The sequence below is a fragment of the Zootoca vivipara genome, chromosome 8 (assembly GCF_963506605.1).
Source record: "Zootoca vivipara chromosome 8, rZooViv1.1, whole genome shotgun sequence".
Classification (NCBI taxonomy): Eukaryota; Metazoa; Chordata; class Lepidosauria; order Squamata; family Lacertidae; genus Zootoca; species Zootoca vivipara.
Window position 1 is genome coordinate 86560751 of NC_083283.1, and position 24694 is coordinate 86585444.

A 24694-nucleotide genomic window follows, 5' to 3' on the forward strand; every position below is an offset into this window, starting at 1 on the left:
TGGTCTGCATCTCCTCTTCTTAAAAAATGTTCCTACCCATCTTTTTCTTTTTTTGGCTTATCACAGCTGTCTTTCTGTAGTGTTTTTTATTCCACTATAAATAAAGCCTTTTTGCCTCTGTTAGTTTTCTGTCTGGCTTTTGCCTTCTGCTCGACAATGGCTCTGACAACAAAATAGTCTTATGGCAAACTAGCTGCAAAAAACAAAAGTGCATTAGGATTGTTGGGAAGCAAACTATTGTCAGCTATAAGTGCTACAGTCAATGAGTCAGGATTCTGTGAGCTTGAAAAGTCTGAACTGTTTACTGACTGAAGGATTCAGCAGAAATGCACTCAGCCTGGATTTATCTAGAACCTATAATCCAGCTGTTCTTGCTCTTTAGGTGACTTCTACCTCTTCTATCTTTGCTAGAGTCTCCTTACTGTAGCTGGAGGATCTTTTTTTTTTAAAAAAAAAATTATTCATTTTATAGAACTGAAGAAATAAACATTACAAAAACATAAAACACAAAAATACAAATAATACAAAAACATAACACACAAAGGTACAGAATATTGAAAAAGGAAAAAAAGAAAAAAAGAATTCATATTCATCATTCTTATGTCTTAACACTTTTGACTTCCTTATATCCCCCCCCACTGTGTTTCCTTGTATCTCCTCCTTAGTAATTTCTATATATTTCCGATCGCCTTATTTTATATTAACAATCATTTCATTTCTTAATTAACACTTATATCTAAATTCTAGTATACTATAATATCTTAACCTATCTTTCCTCTACAACCTCTATATACTTCCAAATCTATATTAAACATTTCCAATATAGCAATTATTTCTTATATAACCTTTACATTTCTTCCAATCTTCTTCCACCGACTCTTCTCCCTGATCATGGAGTCTCGGGTCAGCTCGGCCAGTTCCATAAATTCAATCATCTTCATTTGCCATTCATCCACTGTTGGTAGATCTTCTCTCTTCCAATTTTTAGCTAATAAAATTCTTGCTGCTGTTGTGGCATACAGAAAAAATGTAGTATCTTTTTTAGGAATTTCCTCTGACTACTACAAGTAAAAAGGCTTCTGGTTTTTTTTTAACAAAAGTGTTTTTCAACACTTTTTTCATTTCATTATACATCTTATCCCAGAAGTCCTTTCCTTGGGGGCAAGTCCACCACATATGGTAAAAGGTTCCTTCTACTTTCTTACATTTCCAACATTTATTATCTTGTCTGTGATATATCTTAGCTAGTTTTACTGGTGTTAGATACCATCTATACAACATTTTCATCATATTTTCTCTTAAAACATTACATGCAGTAAACTTCATATTCTTCTTCCACAACCTTTCCCAATCCTCCATCATGATATTATGTCCCACATCTTTCACCCAATCAATCATTACAGATTTCACTTGTTCATCTTTTGTATGCCATTCCTGTAGCTGGAGGATCTTATTCAAAACCACAACCTGGACTGCAGTGTGATGCAGCAGCAAATAAAGCTAATGCTAATCTAGGCTTCATCAATAGAAGTCTGGTGTCCCAATCAAAGGAAGTCAGAGTCCTGCTCAATTAAACCCTGGTCAGACCAAACCTGGAATACTGTGCCCAGTTCTGGGCACCACAGGTTAAGAAGGATATTGACAAGCTAGAATGTGCACAGAGGAGGGCAACCAAGAAGATCAGAAGTCTAGAAACCAAGTCTTATGGGGAATGGTTGGGGGAGTTAGGTATGTTTAGCCTGGAAAAGAGATAGAGGGAAGATATAATAGCCTTCTTCAAATATATTGAGGGCTGTTACAGAAAACAAACTTGTTTTCTCCTGCTTCAGAGGCTAGGACTCAAATCAATTTCTTCATGTTACAAGAAAGGAGAGGCTGGCGAAACATAAGGAAGAACCTGTATAGTAAGAGCTGTTTGACAGTGGAACAGACTCACATGAGAGATGATGGACTCTCCTTCCTTGAAGGTTTTTAAGCAGAGGTTGAGTGACCATCTATCATGGATAATTTAGTTGAGATTCCTGCATTGCAGGCGGTTGGACTACATGACCCTTCAGACTCTACAATTCTATGTCATTGGCCCAAGGCATTTGACAGGCCACATGCTGGATCTGGTTTTCTCAACTGGGCAGCAAAGACCTCTGTGTGTACATACACAAAATGATTGCATCATATGCACAGTTGAAAGCAAGCTAGTTGAAATCCCACAAATTAATTGCACACAAAGCAAAGAGTTTAAAAGCTGCTTTTGCACAGGCTTTCCTGGTGCAGAAATAGCTTTTAAGCTCTCTGTCTTGCTTACAGGCTCAGGGAGGCTCTTGCAGGAACTCAGACAGCCCTGTGAGAGCTTTCCAGAGGCTAAGGCAGAGAACATAAAGGCTCTCTGCATTGCTTGGAAGGTAAGGGTGTTGGCACAAGGGTGTTTTGGGTATATGTAGTTTTGTCATTTCTGGAACATAACCCCCACACAAGATACAATTGTGCTTTAGGCATGTAGACATAATTGTATAGGCATGTGCTTCCTTGACACACTCCTGAAAAATGATAATTTGAATTTTGAAGCTGTTGAGTTTAATTGATATGGTACCCATTATTAAAAGCAAATTTTGAGAAGCAATGCTTTTATAGAAACTGAAATGTTTTTGTTATGGAAAATGTTCTGCCCAATGCTGCTGACTGTTGGTGAATTGTATTGTAGATGTTACGATCACTTGATTTCTTTTTCAGTGAATAAGTTTGCTATGCCATCTTTGCAGTATATTGAAGAAGTTTTCACTATGTGAAGCAATGGCAACTGAGTTAGTAGTAATGTAAAACAACATTGCCACTGGAAAAGAGATTTGGGGTCACTGTTTCATTTTTTGAATTTTTATACCATTGGTCCCATATCTTAAGTTGGCAAATATGTATGTTGCTTTAGAAATTAATCTGAATTAGTCACCAGAGGGCTTTCAGTCTTGCCTGCCTCCCTACAGAAGAGTTACTGGGTCTTCTAGCTGTGATTTGGTTTCTTCTTACATTTTGCAAACTAGGGGTGTGCCTCCTGGAAATGGTATTATCCATTCCATTATGCGCCATTTGCTTCAGATTTTGAAGGAATTGCAGATATGCCCTCAGACTTTGAAAAAGGAACCAAACCGGTAAGATTACTGTTCATCTTTATAATAATTAATTGGAAGTCACTAATATTGTTATGGGGTGAGCAAAGTAGTAATTGCTGTTGACTTCTGTTTTGGCAGTTCAGACCTCTTGAACAACTTATGGGAGTCTTTCCTGCAGCTAGTGGTAACTTTCTCCCACCAACTTGGCGGAATCTTATGACTGATCCAGTAAGAATTTTGCTTTTGTTTATTAACCTTTTCATCTATTCAAAATTTAAATGTTTGTTTTGATATTCTGTTACGGTAATAGCTTCAGTATCTGTTGGAATAATGTGCCTGCTTAACTCTGTTTACTGGAGACAGAAACTTGGAAAACCATACTGACTTGAAGTTAGGGTACACCTCTTCCAGTTGGAGCCCAATTTGTTCTTTGCTAGCTGTAATGAACTGAGGAACAGTTAGAGCTAGGACAGTGTTTCTCAAACTGGGGTCTCCAGCTGTTGTACTACAACTCCCATCATCCCTAACCACTGGTCCTGCCAGCTAGGGATGATGGGAGTTGTAGTCCAACAACAGCTGGGAGATAGGATGATCTCAAATGGCCCCTCCAGCTGGTCCCAATTCTGGTCAAGCCACATTGTGGAGCATGTACCCAAGATAAGCAATGAGAACTACAACTGGCAAAAGAGATTAAGGTTACTGTCTGAAGTGTTAACATTTAGAAAATGTCCAGAACTTGCAGTTTGAAATTTCAAACTTTAGAAGTGGTTATTGCACCAGAGCTTGAATTTTTATTTATTTATTTTATAGTACAATACATTGATTATTGCTTTCATTTTATGGATCAATGGCCTCGTTAGATAATAAAATTCATGTGAAATTGCTGTTTTAGGGGTTGCTTTTCATTGTCTGGAACGGGTTAATCCATTTTCCATTACTTTCTATGGGAAAGCGTGCCTTGGTTTAAGAACGCTTTGGTTTAAGAACTGCCTCTCAACCTAATTTATCTCACAGGGTTGTTGGGATTAAACAAGGATGGACTGTGTGTAGCACCTTGCACTCCTTGGAGAAAAGGTGGAATGTAAATGCAATAATAACTAAATAGGATCTCTAAGCAAGTGTACAAGATTAATCTGATTCTTCATCTGTTACTGTACAAATCTCTGAATCACTGTAATGATCTTGTTTAAAACAGGAATCGAGTATAATTGATTTTTACCCCGAAGACTTTGCTATTGATTTGAATGGAAAGAAATATGCTTGGCAAGGTAATATTTAAGATCACGAAATTAATACTTGTTCATCAATATGTCTTTGAAGTCATTTGAACAAAACAAGAAATAATTTATTCTGTTAGTCATGTTTGCAACCACTTGCCAAAATGATTTATGTGTCTGTTATCAGATAACATTATTTTGGCTTGAAATTAACTAAAGTACCATTCATTATTCATGTAGCAGGTTTTGTTTTGGGGTATTTTAATTATTTAGCTGGGTTGAGTTACTTTTATAACAGAAAACCAGATAGAAATACTTGAAAATTTTGGGGTCTTGCATTCTTCAGTAATTTTATTAGGATTCTGAGAACCTTTATAACTTGGAATGTAGAACTTCACTGTTCTGAACTAACAAAAAACTGAAAGCTAATACCATGATGAACTGAAGAAAAATTATATATTTTCATGTATACTTTGACACAGTTCATTGGTACAGTCTAACCAAAGTTAATCAATTTTAAATCTTCTATTCTTCATTTTAAAGAGTGTGTTTATTGACTAGGTTGTGCTTTATACTTTTGCAGCAATTTTATTTCCGTTGACTAAAGAGAGTGGAAATGTGACTGTGCCCATAAGGAATATGTACTTTAAAAGGGAAATATACAGAGACACTTGCACTGAAACTCAAAAATAATCCCATAGTTCTAGTATATTTCAAGTTATAATATTACTTTAAGTATAATTGTTAACTTTGTAGATCAAGAGTGTATGCTTCCGGTTGCGTAACTGAAAATGCTTAGTTAAGGAAATGTGTGCTTCTCTAGTCACACTACAACAATGTCCACTTAATAGAAAATATTCTATTATTTGTGAGGGGAGTGGATAGAGATTTTAATAACTACGAAGTTCAAAAGTTAGAAAAAACCTCAATCCCCTTTTTAATGATTTGGGACAATTTGGCTTGATCTTGCCAAAGTTTCTTCTACCCTTTTGTTCTATTTTGTACCCTTCCGATTTGTACTATTAAAAAGAAAATATGAACGCTAATCAGTTGTTTTCTGTAGGAGTTGCACTGCTGCCTTTTGTTGACGAACGCCGTCTGAGAGCTGCTCTAGCAGAGGTGTATCCTGACCTCACCCCTGAAGAAAGTAAGAGTTACAGGATAAAATAATCTTTCTAAGTACCAAGGCTTTTGGCAGTGGTACTTTTGTGCAATGCTACTTTTTCCTAATATAAAACCTGCATTCATTGTGGTTCCACACTAGTACACTGATAAAGCAATGGAAGGTTGTTCAGTTACATTAAGCACTAGTATAAGACAAATGGATGCTCTCCTCTTCCCCATTCCTCAGAGTAAACTTGGATGCTCATCAAAACAAACATCCTTGTGCAATGTCAAATAAATGATAAATCTAGAGAGGACTTTTTTAGTTTGTGGTGCTGGTAGTAAGCAACATGAGCCTGTTTTGTAAGTATTACTCTTTAATTAGGTTGCTCTTAATGAAGAATTATCACCCCCTTCTTTCTTCAGTCAGAAGAAATAGTCTTGGTGGTGATGTTCTCTTTGTTGGGAAACAGCATCAACTTCATGACTTCATTCTCGAACAGTACAAGTGTGGTGAAAAAGAGGTGTGTTAAATTTGTTCTAATGGATATTACATTTAATTCATTCTTGTCTGGCTCATCTGATCAGGATTTTATTATTCCCCAATAGGCAGTAGGCATGCCCCCTGAACTGTGTCATGGTATTCAAGGAGAATTAGCCAGGAATGACAATCCAGTTCTTCCTGATGAGTAAGTATAACTTACAGCAGGATTTATTTGCTGATTAAGAATCCTTCTTTGTTCATTGTTCTTCAGACGGAATAAAATTAGTTTGTAGTTTATTTACCTCTTTCACAATGAAGATCAAAATCTGATGTAAGCATGGCAAAACTTAAAATGTGTTTGGTTTTGAAAATGGACAATCAATTTTGATTAAATTCTGCTATATTGTATTCTATTAGTGCAGTATTGATTATTCAGCTTTCTGTACTGTTTGATGACATATTACGTGTGGTCATTTTGAAATGTTAATATGCTGCCCTTCCCATTTCTTTACCATTAGCTGGATTAAAGCAAATTGCCTTAGCTTCTTTTAGTCTTGCATTTCAAGTCTTGTTATTTGAGGTTTTTGTCTTAGAAATATTTAGCATCCAGAATACTTGTGCAGCTCTCTTGTCAATAATATGATCCCTTCAGTTAGTTAAAAGTCATTTAGTGACCATTGCCTGCTTACATCAGATACATTTTCCATTTTTCTCTACAGTCAAGAGAGTTTTTCTTCTAAATGAATAGTTGTTCCATTTTTCCATATCCATTAGGACATTGCACTCTCCTGTGCCCATGCTGCGTGACCTGACACAGAATTCTGCAATAAGGTAAAATGCGTATGGATGAAGTTACCCAAATGACTTCTTCTAGGTCATGGTGTGAAGTCCTCAATAGTTGAGGTGTTCACCAGTTCCTCTTGAGACTAATGGAATATATGAAAGGGAGAGGAAACTAAACTAATGAAGTTAGACATTTCCTAGGCTCTTGCTTATATGGGCTTGAAGGCAACTAAGCTGCTAAATCTTGGAAAATACGAGCCCTTTCTTAGAATGATGGATCAATTTTTTTATTCTAAACTGTATTCAGATTATGAATATGACTGCAGTTTTCCCTTTCCTTATTGCAGAGGGATCTACTGACTCCTCCCAGCTGTCATCTTAGCAATAGTGAGGGTCTCTGTCTTAATAAACTCCTTTTTCTGAGTCATCCGCACAGTGTATGAATAAATGCACCTGATTAGGGATGAAAAAGAGAGAATTATGCCTACACAAGTGTTGGGGGACCACATGATTAGCCTTATCAAATACCGCCGTGACCAGCTTTTCACAGACCACATTTGACAGGCCATTATGATGTCATGTGGAACTGATCCTGCCCCCAAGATGTGCTGGTTGCATTTGGCACCAAATTTAAGCCTTCCTCAACCAAATGTTGTTGGACTCCAACTCTCATCAGCCCCAGTCAGTATGACTAGTGGTCAGGGATGATGAGAATTGTAATCCAAAGCATCAGGAGGGGTGGGTACCAGGTTCAGGGAGCCTGGCTTAGAGTGTACACAGAATTGCTCCTGTACAGCCCCAGTTTACAGTTGGCACTGAATGCAAGTCATGTAGCGGATGGGCAGAATCTGAGCTCTCAAGTGGAACCCATCCTGCCTTAAAGCTGTGGATCTTGTATTCAGTGCCAGGTGTAAATGACTGAATGCAACTCTGGGTTGCAAAGGAACAATCCAGAGCGCCCCATAAGTGGCTTTTCCTGCCCTGCCCATGACATCCTGTGATACTAGGTGAGTGACAAGTGACTGTGGCCATTTCAAAACAGATCAAATCAAGAGGCCTGGTGAGCTCTCTTTTCATCCTTGGGCCTGAGTTGCTCTCTACTGATCCTTGCTGTATTCTTAAGAGAGCAAATAAGTTACCAACTTTGATGTCACATAACATGCAATGTGTTAATTCTTCATAATTGTTTCAAATATTTTCATTCTTAGTATCAACTTTAAAGACCCACAATTCCAAGAAGACTTTATTTTTAAGGCAGAGGTGTTATCTGGAGCAAAGTAAGTAATTCTTCTGTTTACCCATACCAGTTCTTCTGAACCACTTGCAGCGCTGTAGAATGGGTGAGATCGATTTTGTGGGTGGTCCTATGTCTTCGTTTCAGAGAATTGAACTTGATGGCCTTCAAGTCTTCCAATTCTGTGTCTCTAGTGCCTATTAGATTAAACTTCCTTGTCTTATTATTTAGAAAGCCTCCACCAGTTCTGAAGCCAGGTGACTGGGAGAAAACTAACAAGGATGGCAGACCTTGGAGGCCACAGCTTGGCTTTAACCGCGACAGGAGGCAGGTTCACTTGGACCAGTCATCATTCAGAACTTTGGGGTAGGCAACTGATTTAACTATTGTTCATCTAATGTTCTTTGTTCATATAGATTTATGCACTCAATTTTAAGCAAGGGAGACATGGAACTGGAACTGAAACCACCCAATAAACCCTCCCTGGTTTTGGCACAGAAACTGATTTGGTTGTTCTGTATGCTGACATCTGTCAGATGAGAGACAGGGGAAATGTGTCCCTGTTAATTCTCCTCGACCTCTCAACAGCTTTCAGTACCATCGGTCATGGTATCCTTCTGGAGTGGCTGTCTGAGTTAAGGGTGGGTGGCACCACTTTGGTGTGGTTCCAATCCTACTTGGATGGTAGTTTCTTTGGCCCCTTGAAGCCTTCAGTGTAGGGTTCCGCAGGGTTCAATTTTATCCCCTATTAGTGATGTGAGGTGAGAAAATTCTCTTCTAGAAAATTCTCCGGAGAATATTCTCCACAAACTGTAAATTCTAATGTAAGAACCAGTTTTACAACCCACATTTTAAAAAATCTAGTAAATAATAAGGCAAGCTGTGATATTGCCAGTTTAAGTACTGTAATGAATAATGTTTTTTTTTAATCCAGTTACATTACTGGGCATTGTGTCATTCACCATTGGCAGTTCTGAAATGTGAACTACAGAAAACATTTTTTTTTGTTTTAAAAATGCTATTCATTTAATTTGATGAACATTAGAATTCATATGTGTTTCAAACTATATGTAATAGCCTTTTTTTCTATTTTGGTGTGACCTTATTCGTAGCAATTCTATACCCTTGGCCATACAGTGTGATTTCCCCCCCCCAGAAAGTAGCTTTAATGCTTTATACACTTAAAGTACCTAGGCCTATACAATTATGTGAAACAGCATGTGAGGTGGCCTTGATTTAACAGTTGACGTTTCTGTATTTTTATTTAGTGCCAGTAACTGGTTTTCTGCAGTCCTCTGATTGTCAGTTCCCTTTACCAAATCAAAGAATGTGAATTCACTGCATTACCCCATTGAATAAAAGTATCTGTACAGTTTTTGGTTGCCATCTGAACAAGTTTACCTGTGAATAAACATGTATATTAACTAATTATATCATTTTCAATGCATTAAAATGAATATTCTCCTATTTTAAATGAAAATTCTCTAATATTTTCATTAATCGAGAATATTCTCCAAAAGACGATTCTTGAGAATTTAACATCACTATCCCTATGCTATTTAACATTACTTGAAATTGCTGAGTGGGGTTATCTGGAGGTTTGGAGTACGCTTTCACCATTATGCTGATGACACACAGCTAGACTGCTGTCTTGCTTCAGTTGTGAACTGGCTGAGAGCCAACAAACTGAAGCTCAATGCAGATACAACTGAGGCCCTGTGAGTGGGCAGTTCCTCAGACCAGATGGCTGGCAGGTGGCCTGCTCTTGATGGGGTTACACTCCTCTGGATCCTTTGCTGTTGCTTGAGGCTCAGGTGGCCTCTGGTGAAGTATGCCTTCCATCAGCTTTGGCTGGTGGCCCAGCTTCGCCCCTATCTGGACAGGGATAGCCCAGCTACTGTTGTCTGTACTCTGGTAACCTCTAAGTTAGATTACTGCAGGGCATTATACGTAGGGCTGCCTCTGAAGACAGTTTGGAAACTTCAGATGGTGCAGCTAGTGGCCAAGCTGCTCACCAGGGCAAGATGCTTTGTGCATATTACACTGACCCTGGCCTGTCTGCACTGGTTATCAATCAGTCTCCAGGCCCAATTCAAAGTGCTAGTTTTGTCCTATAAAGCCTTAAACAGCTCAGGACCGCAGTACCTCAAGGACCGCTTTTCTCCGTATGAAGTGACCCAGACTCTGAAATCATCACCTGAGGCCCTTCTTTTTGTGCCTTCCTCCTGGAGGGTGGAAACAAGCTTTTTCTGCAGTGGGCTCCCTGTTTTGTAGAATGCTCTCCCCAGGGAAATTTGCCTGGCGCCTTCATTATACACTTTTAGACACCAGGTGAAAACATTCCTTTTCAATCAGGCCTTTGGCTGATTAACATCTGATACCCTTTTAAACATGTTTGTGGTGGAGGGAAGGGAGGGTTATTGGTTTGTTCTTTTTGTTTTTATTACCTGTATGTATTTTGTATTTTTTACCTCGTATTTTGTGTTGTGAACTGCTCTGAGATCTACAGATGAAGGGCAACATACAAATTTCATAAACAATAACAATAATAAACTGAACCAGGTATATATTAAGTGTTCAGTAGATTAAGGTTAAATGCAACATTCTTCTTATTTTAATTAGATTAAGGGAATTGCTAACAACAGCAATTAAATGTCTTGTTTCCAGATGGGGAAGTTCTGTGAACTTCTGAAAGACTGTTCATATTTGTATTAGCTTGGAACAAATTGTGTCCTTCCATGTCAAGTGACTAGGGAACTTTTTAATGCCTACTAAACTTTAGAACCACAGCGCCTGATGTCTGAGCAGCCCAAAACAATCCCTGATCTGCACTGTTATGAGAAGCCAAGGGGAGAAAAGTCCCCAGCTTTCTGAGGAATCTGGTTCAATTGTCCAGTTGTGATCATAATTGAATAAATCACCTAAGAGACACCACTTTTTAAAACGTTACAATTCTGTTTTTCCATAAATTGGGCCAACGGAAGAGAGAGTGAGAACTGTTTCAGATGTTAATGCTACTGGGCTATTGTTATGTGCATTCTGCTTGACAGTGGTGAGCTCCCATTGCTCTGTCTCAGCTTCTGCCAACCTAGCAGTTGGAAAGCTCACCAGTGCAAGTGCAGCAGGAAGGTAAATGCCGTTTCCATGCACTCTGGCTTCCATCACAGTGTCCTGTTGCGCCAGAAGCGGTTTAATCCTGCTGGCCACATGACCTAGAAAGCTGTCTATGGACAAAGGCCAGCTCCCTCGGTCTGAAAGTGAGATGAGTGCCACACCCCATAGTCACCTTTGACTGGACTTAACCGTCCAGGGGTCCTTTACCTTTACCTTTTTTACCTGCACCTAACTTAAGTGCTCTTTCCGACTGTTTCTGGAGAAGAAAAAATTGAAGAAATCAGTCAGTGTATGTACAGATGCCCTGGTCACACAACTCTTGCTTTCTCCAGCGGTGGATGTGCCTAGCGTCAATCATAGAAGATTTGCCAACCTATTAATGTCTCGCCTTGCCTAGAGTTGAAGGAATTTACCTTTGTTCAGGTGTGAAATGTAACACTGTTGCCATGTGTGTAACTGAACTATGACTTCTTTCCATGGATACCTTCATTCCTCTTCCCTTCCGTATTACAGTCATGCAATGTCAAGAAACAGAGGACATTCTGGAAGTGGAGTTTACAGCAATATTGCTCCCCCAGGAGCTTACAATCAGGGAAATACTTACAGACCACTGCTGGGAAGACCACAACAGATTCCAAAATTGCTTTCAAGTAAGTTTTTTCCCCCTTTCTATTTTTTTTAGTATATTTATTTCCACCTTTCTTCCATCATGGAACTCAAGGTTCTATTTAATCATTTGACCAGTTGATACTGGAAGCATATGATACTTTGTTTGCTATTGCCATCTAGTACTTATGTTTAAGTTAACCTTTCTGTTACTGAAACTTCACAATCCTACATGATTGTTGCTGGGCCTTCACAATCATACATCTTTTTATCATTGTTTGAATGTGTCCTCACAGTACAAGTTGAGAACTGGTGTAGTGAGTGGCTAAGAGGATGATCCAGGAATTCCTCAGTACAGATTTTATAAGAAGAACAAACACACTTACAGCCTTAGGAACCACTCTCTCTCCCTGACTCAGGCCATCCCCTCTGTAAAGCAAGGATGGTAGCCATACAAGCCTACTTTAGAGTGCTGTTATAGGGTGTCTAAAGCAGGCATAGGCAACCTCGACCCTCCAGATGTTTTGGGACGACAGTTCCCATCATCCCTGACCACTGGTCCTGTTAGCTAGGGATGATGGGAGTTGTAGTGCCCCATGATATTCTTGTAAAGAAGCTGGTAAAATGTGGGCTAGACAATGCTACCATTCAGTGGATTTGTAACTGGCTGACTGACCGAACCCAAAGGGTGCTCATCAATGGCTCCTCTTCATCCTGGAGAGTAGTGACTAGTGGGGTGCCACAGGGTTCTGACTTGGGCCCAGTCTTATTCAACATCTTTATCAATGACTTGGATGATGGGCTTGAGGGCATCCTGAGCAAGTTTGCAGATGACACCAAATTGGGAGGGGTGGCTAATTCCCCAGAGGACAGGATCACACTTCAAAATGGCCTTAACAGATTAGACAACTGGGCCAAAGCAAACAAGATGAATTTTAACAGGGAGAAATGTAAAGTACTACACTTGGGCAAAAAAAAATGAAAGGCACAAATACAGGATGGGTGACACCTGGCTTGAGAGCAGTACATGTGAAAAGGATCTAGGAGTCTTGGTAGACCACAAACTTGACATGAGTCAACAGTGTGATATAGCAGCTAAAAAAGCCAATGCAATTCTGGGCTGCATCAATAGGAGTATAGCATCTAGATCAGGCACCCCCAAACTTCGGCCCTCCAGATGTTTTGGACTACAATCCCCACCATCCCTGACCACTAGTCCTGTCATGGGAGTTGTAGGCCAAAACATCTGGAGGGCTGCAGTTTGGGGATGCCTGATCTAGATCAAGGGAAGTAATAGTACCACTGTATTAGACCTCACCTGGTGTACTGTGTCCAGTTCTGGGCACCACAGTTCAAGAAGGATACTGACAAGCTGAAACGTGTCCAGAAGAGGGCAACCAAAATGGTCAAAGGCCTGGAAACGATGCCTTATGAGGAACGGCTTAGGGAGCTGGGAATGTTTAGCCTGGAGAAGAAAAGGTTAAGGGGTGATATGATAGTCATGTTCAAATATATTAAAGGATGCCATATAGAGGAGGGAGAAAGGTTGTTTTCTGCAGCTCCAGAGAAGCGGACACGGAGCAATGGATTCAAACTACAAGAAAGAAGATTCCACCTAAACATTAGGAAGGACTTCCTGACAGTAAGAGCTGTTTGACAGTGGAATTTGCTGCCAAGGAGTGTGGTGGAGTCTCCTTCTTTGGAGGTCTTTAAGCAGAGGCTTGACAGCCATCTGTCAGGAATGCTTTGATGGTGTTTCCTGCTTGGCAGGGGGTTGGAATGGATGGCCCTTGTGGTCTCTTCCAACTCTATGATTCTAGTTCCAAAACATCTGGAGGGCCGAGGTTGCCTATGCCTGGTCTAAAGCATTATAAATGCCTTTTCTTACTCATGTAAAACTTGGGATAATACAAAAAAATGTCTAGGGGTTTGAGTTTGGTTGCTCTATTTAGGTAGTTTTTAAAAATATCAAGACAGGTCCCTTAATTTATGTAGGAAATTTAAGAAATATAAATTCACTTCTGCATTGCAGGAAAAATGTTTTTGAATGATATTGTAATGATATCAAACCTCAGTAAAAAATAGAAAACGACTAAAACCATCTGACTGGTAGTGGAGGAAAAGAAAGGGGAGATTTTGTCCAGTGCTTATGGTCTTGTATTTATGCCCAGTTTTGAAGATGATTTCAGAATGTGAGCTTCTGACCTTCCACAGCCATGGTCAGCAACAGTCCGATATACCTCAGAAAGGCCCTGCTTAAAGGGAGGTGAGGAGAAATCACTCAATTCTGTGGCCTGCTCCTGACCACCACGAAACCCTAGTTTTGCATACTAGTAGGTCTGCCAGGACTCAGGATTTCTAGCAATGTGGTTGGTTAGCAATTGTATAAGTATCCTTATGTGTTCATGTATCATTGCGTTTGGTAGGAGTGTTGGTCTGAGAAATAAGGGTGAAGATATTTGTCAATATATTGATTCGTCAAGATCTTACTCCATCTGTGTGATAAAATTATTCAAATCCACTTCACTTTTGTTTCCTTAAATCTCACCATATTCTAAGAACATTAACTTGTGAACCTAGCATACTAAGCTTTTTATTTTCCAGGACATCTTTTTGTAAATGAAAATTAGAGTATAGCAGGGTAATACAGTCAATCCAATCTAAGCTCTCTTAGAGCTAGCTGTGGAGGTTAGTAGTGTTCCCTGATTTCACATTGATGTGCCAATTTTCAGCTGATGAATAATTGTGTGCTGATAGCTTGCAGGAGTCAAGTGGAGTCTGCTAGCACTATGCGAATACAGGCTTGGATTTTGCTGTCAGAGTGTCTGATTTTATTATTTTCATTTCAGTCAATAAACTTGTCAATTAGCTGACTTTCCACTAATCAAAAAGAAAAAAAGGGGGAGCATTTTTCAATCAGTAAACATGAAGTCTTGGCTTTGATTGCCATGCTGATTACATAAGTTATCACTTCAGTTGCTACTGGAGAGAGCAGCTTAAATCGTTGCATCGGTTCTAGGAATTGCTTGCATTTTCAAGACCAATGAAATATTAACTGACATTTCTCCTCTCATTTTCTGTACCTTTTTGAAATGTCAATCTCTTGTTTTTATGTTTCCTCACTTACCTATTTTCTTACATTGCCATGACGAAAGGTAGAAACTTGGCATTGCAACTCTTTCTGTTATTTAGGTGTGTGCTGCGTCAGAAGAACTATTTTCAATGTTGTCTCTTTGTGTGGAATTCTACTGTTTATACAGATATTTGGATAACAGAGCCAGTACTGTTAGAAACGTGTCCAAACCAGTAGATTTTGAGCTAACTGCTCTTAACAATTATGAAAGCAGATATCAGAATGCATCCAGATTATTATTTACTCTCATTTAGCACTTCACTTCTATGTTATTCTTTTTGAAATCCTGAGTTTTTTCCTCATTTTGTGGGTGAGGCAGAAGTAGTGGAGGATAATGGAATGGAGAGGGGCTAGAATGCTGCTTCTCCCTTGACCCTTCAAAAATATCATCCCAGCTCTGCCCATCGGAATAGGAGATGAAATGAGCTGGGCCCCTGCCCATGTAGTATGCTTTTTGCTAGTTTTCCAGAAATGTAATAAAGATATGTGAAATAGTTTTGTATAGGAAAGGTTGCCAGATCCTTTATAAACCATTTAAGTTGTATGTTTCTCAGAACAGGCTGACTGTTCAGTATTAAGATAATTTAAGAAGTCTTGACATGGACTTGAATTTAATACGTACAATGCTTTTGGATGGGGAAGGGACTGTATATTTGAATTTTTTAAGATTAAACTACCATTACAATAGCAGTTGCTTCCTAAAGTAAATCCAAGATTTGTACTATCTTAGTTTCATTAATTTATGATGGTGCTATCTTACCTAGTTAGTGCATAAGGAACCTCAAACCTTAAGGGCTTCAAATCCTGGCCACAAATGTATTTATATGTTGAGGTTGCTATAGGGATGTCCCTAATTTAGTCTGACCAGTTAGGAACATAGTGCAAAAAGCTTTGTTCATTGGCCTGCATGAATTACTCTGCTCAAATAGCAGCCAGAGCAGGAATTGCCAGTGTTGAAAATTAGGCTGGATCTCCACCAGCAAAGTTACATTGGTGTCAATCCGATATGCCTGCACTGTACACAGTTCATTCAAGTGCTACGATGAAAGGTTTTTGTTCAGGTCAGACCATTAAAGTATAAGCCATCCAGTCTGAATGTGCACAGAGAGGGGCTCAGGCTTCCTTCCAGCCATCCCCTTTTTAACGCTCTCATTCACAAAGGCATTCCAGTAAATTATTGCTAAGCCCTGGTGTTCTTGCATATTAACACATTAACAGGGACATTACTGTCCTGTCATAGTAAATCCATTGGACAAATTCTGAATCCACCTGTTATAATTAGGTTGCACTTAAACATCATTGAGGATAATCAAAGATGTCACTGAAACTGAAGCTTTTGATTGATAAATGATGTAAGTGTTTTGAACTCACCAGGGATCTATTGATTAGATATTTCTTTCATTCTGTATACTGGTCCATTTATTTAAAAGAACAGAAGCCATTTAATTGCATGGCTTGTTAAATGATGTTGTTGCTGGTGCATCTTTGTAGTATGTTGTACTTTTGAGCTAAGAAAATATGTAAGTGGGTGGTCTTTTAGTAGCATCAGATGGTTGCAATTCCTGGTGTCCTTAGCCACAGTTCATCTAGTGTGTAGCTTTCTAATACAGATTATAATAAAAGTATTAGCTTTTCAGATTTATAGCCGCCTCATCTGGAAAGCTTGGTGATGGGTAACAAACATGCCTGGAAGTTGGCCTTTCTTGGTATCTTCTGAGTAAACAAGAATGAGATTGCCAATCAATTGATTATTTGGTTTATTTTCATGGGGGCGAATTTTAATTGATGGGGCTGCAGTTGTTGGGCTTTGGGAGGGAGGGGTTTAAAAAGATAATATATTAAAGTGGTCTTTCTAAGAATGAGTGCCTGTTTTTGTTTTGCAGTTGGAAGTTATCTCACATTTCTCCATTTCACAGAAGGCCACCTGAGGTTTTAATAATATTACTGGAGTTAAAGAAGTCTTAAAATACACCTATTTGTGGTTCACTGTAATATGTTACGACTGTGTTTATATTTTATTTTGCTTTTATTTCACAGATGTTGGTCCCCAAGACTCATGGCAAGGTCCTACACCTCTCTTTCAGCACCCACCACAAAGATTTGACAGGTATTCGTTAAAAATTTCCTTTTAATTACATATGTTAGTATCATAATGGAAACCAACTCCTAGAATTTCTATAACTTATTTTTGTTATAAAGAAACTTCATTTATCTCTCTAAATATCTCTCTAAACCCATCTTTGGATGGTTTCTGTAAGACCTTTCCTTTAATAATCAGAAACTTCAAAATTAACTTTGCTGTTGATGCTTCTGCTGTAGCATTCTTGGTCCTTTGGCCTCTCTCTCTTTGAAGCACTATGAATTTCAACACAGGCAGCTTAAAACTGCATTAGGTTTTGGACAGGCTAAACAAATTTCTTTTTAGGAGAGTCGTGGAGCTTAATGAGGCATAACTAATGGTGGTCCACTTTTATCATCACTGTGCAGGAACCACAGCATTAGTACAGACCAGCTATTGATTCTTGCTACAAACCTCTTGAAGTCCTAATCAGCTTCTTTGGTACAGCTTTTTCAGGCCTGACAAGTCTATTGTAGGCCAGTGTCACTGTAGGTCAGTAGTTATTAGTTGCCACTGAAAACAGTTTCTTTAACTACTTAAGACTGAACTGAATTAAATGCAGGAGGGACTCTGAGGAGGATTAAGGAATCTGCAGTCCAATAAGTACCATGGAACAGAGAGAATGTGACATGGTTTGATAATAAGGGATGTTTTATATGTGTGTCCCTTCATTGAGAAGCTGATTGTATGCCCTTAAAACCAGATATCCTGGGGTTTGGAAAGTGTATCTGTGAATAATTCTGTTATATCTGTAGAGCAAAATAAGATAATACAGATAAAACAGTTGCCAAATTGAGCATATGTTTTCTTTGTATGTATTGTTCCTTGCTATAAGAGAACACCCAATAACAAAAAAATGGACTGTATTTCTCCAGTAATGGATTCTGATCTTTACCACATTGAGTAAATCGCCTTCTAATTTTGCTATCACAGTTCCAAGAGTATATGGGAATTCTGATTTGAGGGGAATTCTGATTAATCATTTAACTTGAAGTTCTTTACTTTCCTTATTTTTGTAGGCCATTTTTTTATAAAAAAAGTTCAAGAACATTGTGACTTGTCTCTTTATTGTTATAATGAAGGATACTCATTAATGTGCTTTCATCAATTTTTGTCCTGCTATCAAATTAAATCAGTTAAAATCATAAGTGCAGCATAACATGCTATGCTTTCATTATGACACCCCTCCCCCCTGTCAAGAGTAAATAAACCTTTCTGAGCCCCCCTGTATTTAACTGAGGCCAAAAGCAAGCAGTTTACTTAGTTGTAGTCATTCTTGTTCCAAGTTAAATGGGAAGGCAGGTCAGATTTTTTTAAAAGGAGATTACACATTTAAGATTCCTGCAATATTTTACAAAAAGGCTAGAGTGCTGCCTTCTCTCCCACCCCGTGGCACTTGCCCAGTTAATCTCGGTGGGCAGTTAATGTCTGCAACCTATGTCGGTATTCTGGTCTGCTTTTCAGTTAAGATGTGCTCACCACAATGGCAGGTCAAGGAGGACTAGATCATTCATTTTGGAGAAGCCTCCACCCCTGCCTCTAAGAACCATTTATGTAAATGAGGTATTCTCAAAGGACCACCTGCTTGCTATATCATGAACTCGATTGGCTCCCTGAAACAATTTTATCTCACTGTGGCAGACCTATCAAATTTTAATCAAGATGGGGTAGAAGATACATCCACTGTTTCACTTGTTAGAAGGAGGAAATAATTCTCAAATGTCACAACAGCCTGGCACATTTCAGATATTTCACTTTATTATAGGGCCTGACTACCTGTGAGGTTGTATGATGAAATACATTTCTGCCCCCCACCGCTGAGATGCTGTCTGAGACTAAGAATGCAAAAGCTTGGTTTTTCTTAGTATTATCAATTTCACACAATTCTGTGTTGGTATCAGGTGACCCAGAGCATGTTCAGAAGGCACATGTTGTAGCAACCTTGCTGAAGTTAAATAGGTCTGAGTCTGGCCAATAACTGCCTGGGAGACTGCCTGAGAATCTCATATATTCTGCCTTGAGTTCCATGATGGAATAAAGGTTGGGGTATAAATAGACATTGGTGGTTCTTTGTTTCAGGCAATCTAATTTGCATGAATGGATTTACATGAAAGTAAATCTGTCTGTAAGATAGGATTTCAGCTTTTCAACTTCTGATTTACTTGCTAGGTTAATTTTGGAAGTTGAAGCTTTTCATGGCATCTTTGAATCCTAGCCTAGTAGCTTAGGTAGCGTTCCACTAGGAGCTCCTGAGAAATGTTAACTCTGGCTTATACAACAACACTAGACACTTGCATTTCCAGTACTTTCCCCAAGATATTGATCATGTAACTAGCCAGATTATACCTTTTAGCTACTTTATATTATTTGGTCCTGCTAATGATACAGCATTTTGCTCAAATGTATCTGTTTTCAAATGGATTTTGAATTTTTGGTTAAGACTGATGAAATCCTGTGGGTGATAGAGCTTTGGTCTTAACTATAACTAAAACAAACTACGTTTTCCTGCATATATTAATGTGTATATGACCTCTTGCTATATACTGCTACAGTTAAAACAGTACTTGTTGGTAATCTGGGATGGCATTCTTGGTGATAATAAGACATTGCATTTGTGTTCCCATATAAACAGTATGCCAAATGTTGGTTGGTCCATGCCAATTAGTGCTTACGTTGCTAGGTCACTGTGGTCAATTGAAAACTGCATCAATAGAACTTGAAAAGGTTTCCTCCTGATCAGACCTTCTGACATATTGAGTAGAATAATGGATGGGGGGAGATAACGGTTAAAGTCCTTACCCTGGATTCAAACTACTCTGCAGTAAGAATTCATTTGCAACCTGCAATTAACTAGAAAGAATGTACTCCCAGATTAGCCTGGATGTCCAGAAAATAAAGCCTCACTCTGACACTTGTTTACTCTTGAGATAATGTTACATTTTGCTGACGTGATTTTTTTTTCTTTATACTTCAAATCACTGCACAGAGGCAGGTTGGGGAGGCAGCAATACCAAATGGACCATATTCTTTCAGGACATCTTTTAAACCTGAATCTGAATTTGACAAAGGTTTTTAAATCCTTAGGTTTGTTCCCAGTGAGCATATGGGAGTGAAAAGACAAACAGAAAGTTTTGTTTTTAGTTTCGTTTTTGTTTAATGTTCCACTACTAGGAAAGAAGCAAAATTGTTCTAAGTTTGTCATTGGTATGAGCTTTCGTGTGCATGCACACTTCTTCAGATATACATTTGTATCTGAAAAATTTGTACATATGATATACATGTTTTTTCTTCAGAAATTCAGGGGCCACTCCTCTTCTTGCATGGAACCGCATGCCTCATTCGCAAGGACAACCATACCAACAAAATCAGTACCAACGCCCAGGTGGACCAATGAATTACCCACAAAGGCCCAATGATCGGAGGGAGAGGGGAAGACAGGTAACAAAGTGCTGTGTGGTTGTTCTTTGTGATCCTCTAGCAAGCTAGAAGAAAGGGGGGGGGTATAATGTAATCTCAATCCTGAAAGCTAACAGGATGTTCTTTGACTAAAGAAAAAATCAATTGTATATAGTTTATGTGGGGGTTATGTTCCAAGGCACTATGTGTTTAAGTGAAATCGTGTATATTTGAAGCACCATTGAAAAAGCCTACAACACCCTCCCTTCTGCCCCCGTGCCTTTTTGTGACGTTTTTGGGTCACTTGCAGGTTCTGCGTGATGTGCACATGTATGGTTGCACACATATCAGACATGCCCCACACAGTTGCTTCCTGTAAGTTAATCATTTAGCAAAGAGTACAGTTTCACAGCAAGGTACTTGGACACCCATTGAGTTTTTCTGTGGATCTAACTGTGGTTAAGACCCATTGGAGTTAATGTTGTCCTGTTAATTTTAGTCCAGATAAAATTATATGGACTGTGACCGATATCTAGACTTGTAACAATTTCCACACATCCTATGCTAAAAATATCTGCCACCACAAAATGTCAAAGGATTTTCATTACCAGAAGAATATGTTTGGTGATAGGATCCTTTTGCTGCCTCCCTGCTCTTTCAAAAGTGGCCACTGCATGGTGAAGAGGAACTGGAGCAGCTCCTACACCTGCCAGCTAGATAGGAGCTCCGTCTTCTTTTCCAGACCTCTTTTGCCTTTGTGGGACTTAGCTTGCTCCCTTTGATCATGGAGGGCAGTTTGTCGTGGATGCTGTGCATGTGAAGGACCTGCTCTCCAGGTGTTGCTGGACTATCTCCCATCTTCCTTGACTATTGGCCATGTTGGCTGGGTCTGATGGAAGTTAAAGTCCAACAAGAAGGCCACAGGCTCCTCATTGCTTTGAAGAATCTCTGACTTCTTTTATTAGCCATACAATATTTTGCTTAAAATCAAAATGATATTTTTATCTGAAGGCCTGAATTAAGTCTTGCTACTAATTTTCTTTTTTAACATGCAATAAAGAATCCAGTCAAAATAAGTAAGCATACAACATTCTAACCAGTTGAAAACTGTGTACATAGGCAAACGATAATTAAAAACATTAAACTAAACTTAATGTGGAAATTATTGAGCCACCTTCTGGGACTGATCTTAGCTTTTGAAATAATATACCGGTAAGAATCAAATTTTAGCCTTAAATTCTCTTTCAAGAGTAACTGGAAAGTTTTAAACTGGCAGGCAGCCAGAAACAGGTAGCATTCTGAAGAGGTTTTACTTCTCTCTAATGCTAGGATCAGCTATCCTTCTGTTTTAAAAACTTGTTTAATTTCCCCCTTTTGTAGGTATGAATAGTCACTTTTTGGAGAATAAATTCTTACCTGGCATAATTTTGGATAATCTGATATCCCTCTTATAAGAGGGATAGAATCTGAAAGACAGAAATGCATTCCAGATCTTGATTCTCTCCCCACCCCACCCCACCCCACCCCTCAAGTTCCCTTGATGCAATGACATTTCACTGCTGGCACCAAAACACAGTAATCCATTGATATCTCAGGTCTGCACTTGTGCCTTTACTGGGATGATTGCATGAGAGTACAAGTGTTTCCGCAATTCTTACCTTAAACACCTGTACTGAAAGATCTATTGAAATTGCATCAAACTGTTGACAAGCTGTCCTGAGCATTTGGTGGATGCTTCTTACCACAGTTGCAAGGGGGATGGAGCTGTCCAAACACTTACACAACCTCACTTGGATTTACATCCTGTTCTTGTTCAAAAGCCATTCATCGGGGAAGGCTATTGAAAATGAAAAACTGAAGTTCTCCACATCTGGACATGTCTCACAGTTGCAAATAAAAAGTGCCTCATGCTAGCCACTTCCGGTTACCAGAACAGCTGAAAATGTGTCTCTGGTTGGCATTAGCAGCTGCTGCAAGCTATGGGGATGGAATAAAGAATGCAGAGTTTTCTGTAAGGCACTTTGCAAGTTGCAAATGTTAGGATTGGTTGCTGATTATTACTTTGATATTTTGTCTTTGAAAAGATAGCCTAAATAGGACCCCAGAATTGGATTCAGGTTTGGGTTTCATTTGTAAAAAAAAATTCCCCAAATAGGTTAAACCATAGAGCCTAGGGCTTGCCGATCAAAAGGTCAGTGGTTCGAATCCCTGCAACGGGGTGAGCTTCTGTTGCTCGGTCCCAGCTTCTGCCAACCTAGCAATTCGAAAGCACATCAAAGTGCAAGTAGATAAATAGGTACTGCTCCGGCAGGAAGGTAAACGGCGTTCCCGTGTGCTGCTCTGGTTTGCCAGAAGCGGCTTTGTCATGCTGGCCACATGACCTGGAAGCTGTACGCCGGCTCCCTCAGCCAATAATGCGAGATGAGCGCCGCAACCCCAGAGTCAGTCACGACTTGACCTAATGGTCAGGGGTCCCTTTATCTTTACTCAAGGGCAGCATTAGATTCCTTTTTGTCATTAACATGATTTCAAAAGAAGGATTGTATCACCTTACTTCCCAGTAGATTTGTGGGCATACCACATGGCATCAGCCCATCAAATGCTTTGTTCACTTGTCACAGGCACACTAGGATGCTTATGGAATAGCAGTTGTTGGGGCATCAGAATTTGGCCACAGGCCTCTTTGCTAACCCTTTGCATAGATGCAAGTACTGTTTATGAAGCATAGCATGAAATAGTTACCGTAAGTTCCCTTTCAGAGAAAACTATAAGGTTATTTACTACTTTGTACCCTATGTCAAAACGTATTTTATTGAAATATTGTACATACAGTATTTGCAAAAGAGTAATTTTGCAATTGCAGACTTTTGAATTAACTCTTAGTATTCTGTTGTTCAAATAGCTGATTGACTCTTTTGCAGGATGCATAATGTAATGCAAATAAAAGAATGTGAACAATAATTTCATGTTACTGGTCAAGAGTAACTGGTCAGTTCAAGTCTCAAGCAGTTAATTTACAGTTCAAAGACTGGTGGCAATTGAGGATTATGATCCAAGCCAAAGTTAAGACCTGATTTAGAGAGAAAGATATGTTGTTTAGTCGTTTAGTCGTGTCCGACTCTTCGTGACCCCATGGACCATAGCACGCCAGGCACTCCTGTCTTGCACTGCCTCCCGCAGTTTGGTCAAACTCATGTTCGTAGCTTCGAGAACACTGTCCAACCATCTTGTCCTCTGTCGTCCCCTTCTCCTAGTGCCCTCAATCTTTCCCAACATCAGGGTCTTTTCCAAGGATTCTTCTCTTCTCATGAGGTGGCCAAAGTATTGGAGCCTCAGCTTCACAATCTGTCCTTCCAGGGAGCACTCAGGGCTGATTTCCTTAAGAATGGATAGAATAGAGAGAGAAAGATAAGCACATCGTTAATTCTCTCTGGGTTTGATGAGGCATAAAATTGCTTAACTTTGGGCTGGATTTTGCCTCCATTTGTATGTCATTTTATTTTTCTTGTAGCACTTTACTTGCAATGTCTTCTTTCTGTTTTGTACTATCTTGTGACTGGAAAAAGTAGAGTAATACTATCTTTCTCTTTTGCAGGGTTATGGAAGGCCTTACCCATTGCCACCATCTTCTGGAAGATACAACTGGAATTAGGCTTTCGGCATTTCCACCACTTAAAATAATCCTTTTTTAAATGCCATCTTTATCATCTGAGTAATTTCTAGGTGATAAGCTTTCTTTTTAAACTGTGTACATTTTTACTGATAAGATTTGATATGATACATGTTACTTTACAAGTGTACTGCAGAATACAAGTAAAATTAGCACTTGCTTGTATGAAAAGTCTAATGAAGCAGGAGTCCTGTTCTGTCTTTACTGTGTGGTTTTTATTGCATTACTACATTGTTGATGTCTTTCTTATTCACATCAGAATATCCTCTTGGTTCACAGCTAGGAAAAGGTTTGTCCTATGAAGTATAGCATTGAAAACACACACAGAAATTGTGTTTTAATTGTGGAAGTTAGCTTAGAGGCTTTCTACAAGCACAATGTTTTAAAGACTTTTGGTCAGTATTCCTTCTAAAGTGCTTCATTGCTGATGTATTTGTCCCTTTAAAAAAGTTGGTGAAGTTTTGAAGTAAAAGTTTCATCTTTTACAACATCAATGTATCTTTCTTTGTTTCATATTATTAGACAAGAATTAGAAGTTCCTAAGTTTGGCTGGGTCATTCCTATGCTACTTCATCCACAGGACCCACTTATGCTGCCATGCTGCCTGCCTACTAAAGCACACAGTGTGTGTGTGAGAGAGAGAGAGAGACTATTCTTTCCTTCACTAACTTCTTAAAGTTTGATTTTGAGATACGTATTAAAAATGAATGGTCCAAAATAAATGCCTCTTCCT

The 24694-nt window shown here is 39.0% G+C and overlaps 1 protein-coding gene across 1 annotated transcript in view; it reads left to right on the plus strand.

Annotated features, from left to right (window-relative positions):
* Nucleotides 1–24449, plus strand: part of XRN2 (5'-3' exoribonuclease 2) — a 61122-nt gene extending 36673 nt beyond the window's left edge. Inside the window, exons 18-30 of the mRNA XM_035101263.2 lie at nt 3033–3140; nt 3240–3329; nt 4297–4369; nt 5382–5465; nt 5849–5946; nt 6032–6111; nt 6681–6737; nt 7898–7966; nt 8155–8289; nt 11551–11687; nt 16814–16883; nt 20189–20333; nt 23887–24449. Of these exons, the coding sequence (XP_034957154.1) occupies nt 3033–3140; nt 3240–3329; nt 4297–4369; nt 5382–5465; nt 5849–5946; nt 6032–6111; nt 6681–6737; nt 7898–7966; nt 8155–8289; nt 11551–11687; nt 16814–16883; nt 20189–20333; nt 23887–23943 (1203 nt within the window). The 3' untranslated portion in view covers nt 23944–24449. The remainder of the gene's footprint in view (nt 1–3032; nt 3141–3239; nt 3330–4296; nt 4370–5381; nt 5466–5848; nt 5947–6031; nt 6112–6680; nt 6738–7897; nt 7967–8154; nt 8290–11550; nt 11688–16813; nt 16884–20188; nt 20334–23886) is intronic.
* The last annotated feature ends 245 nt before the right edge of the window (nt 24450–24694 follow it).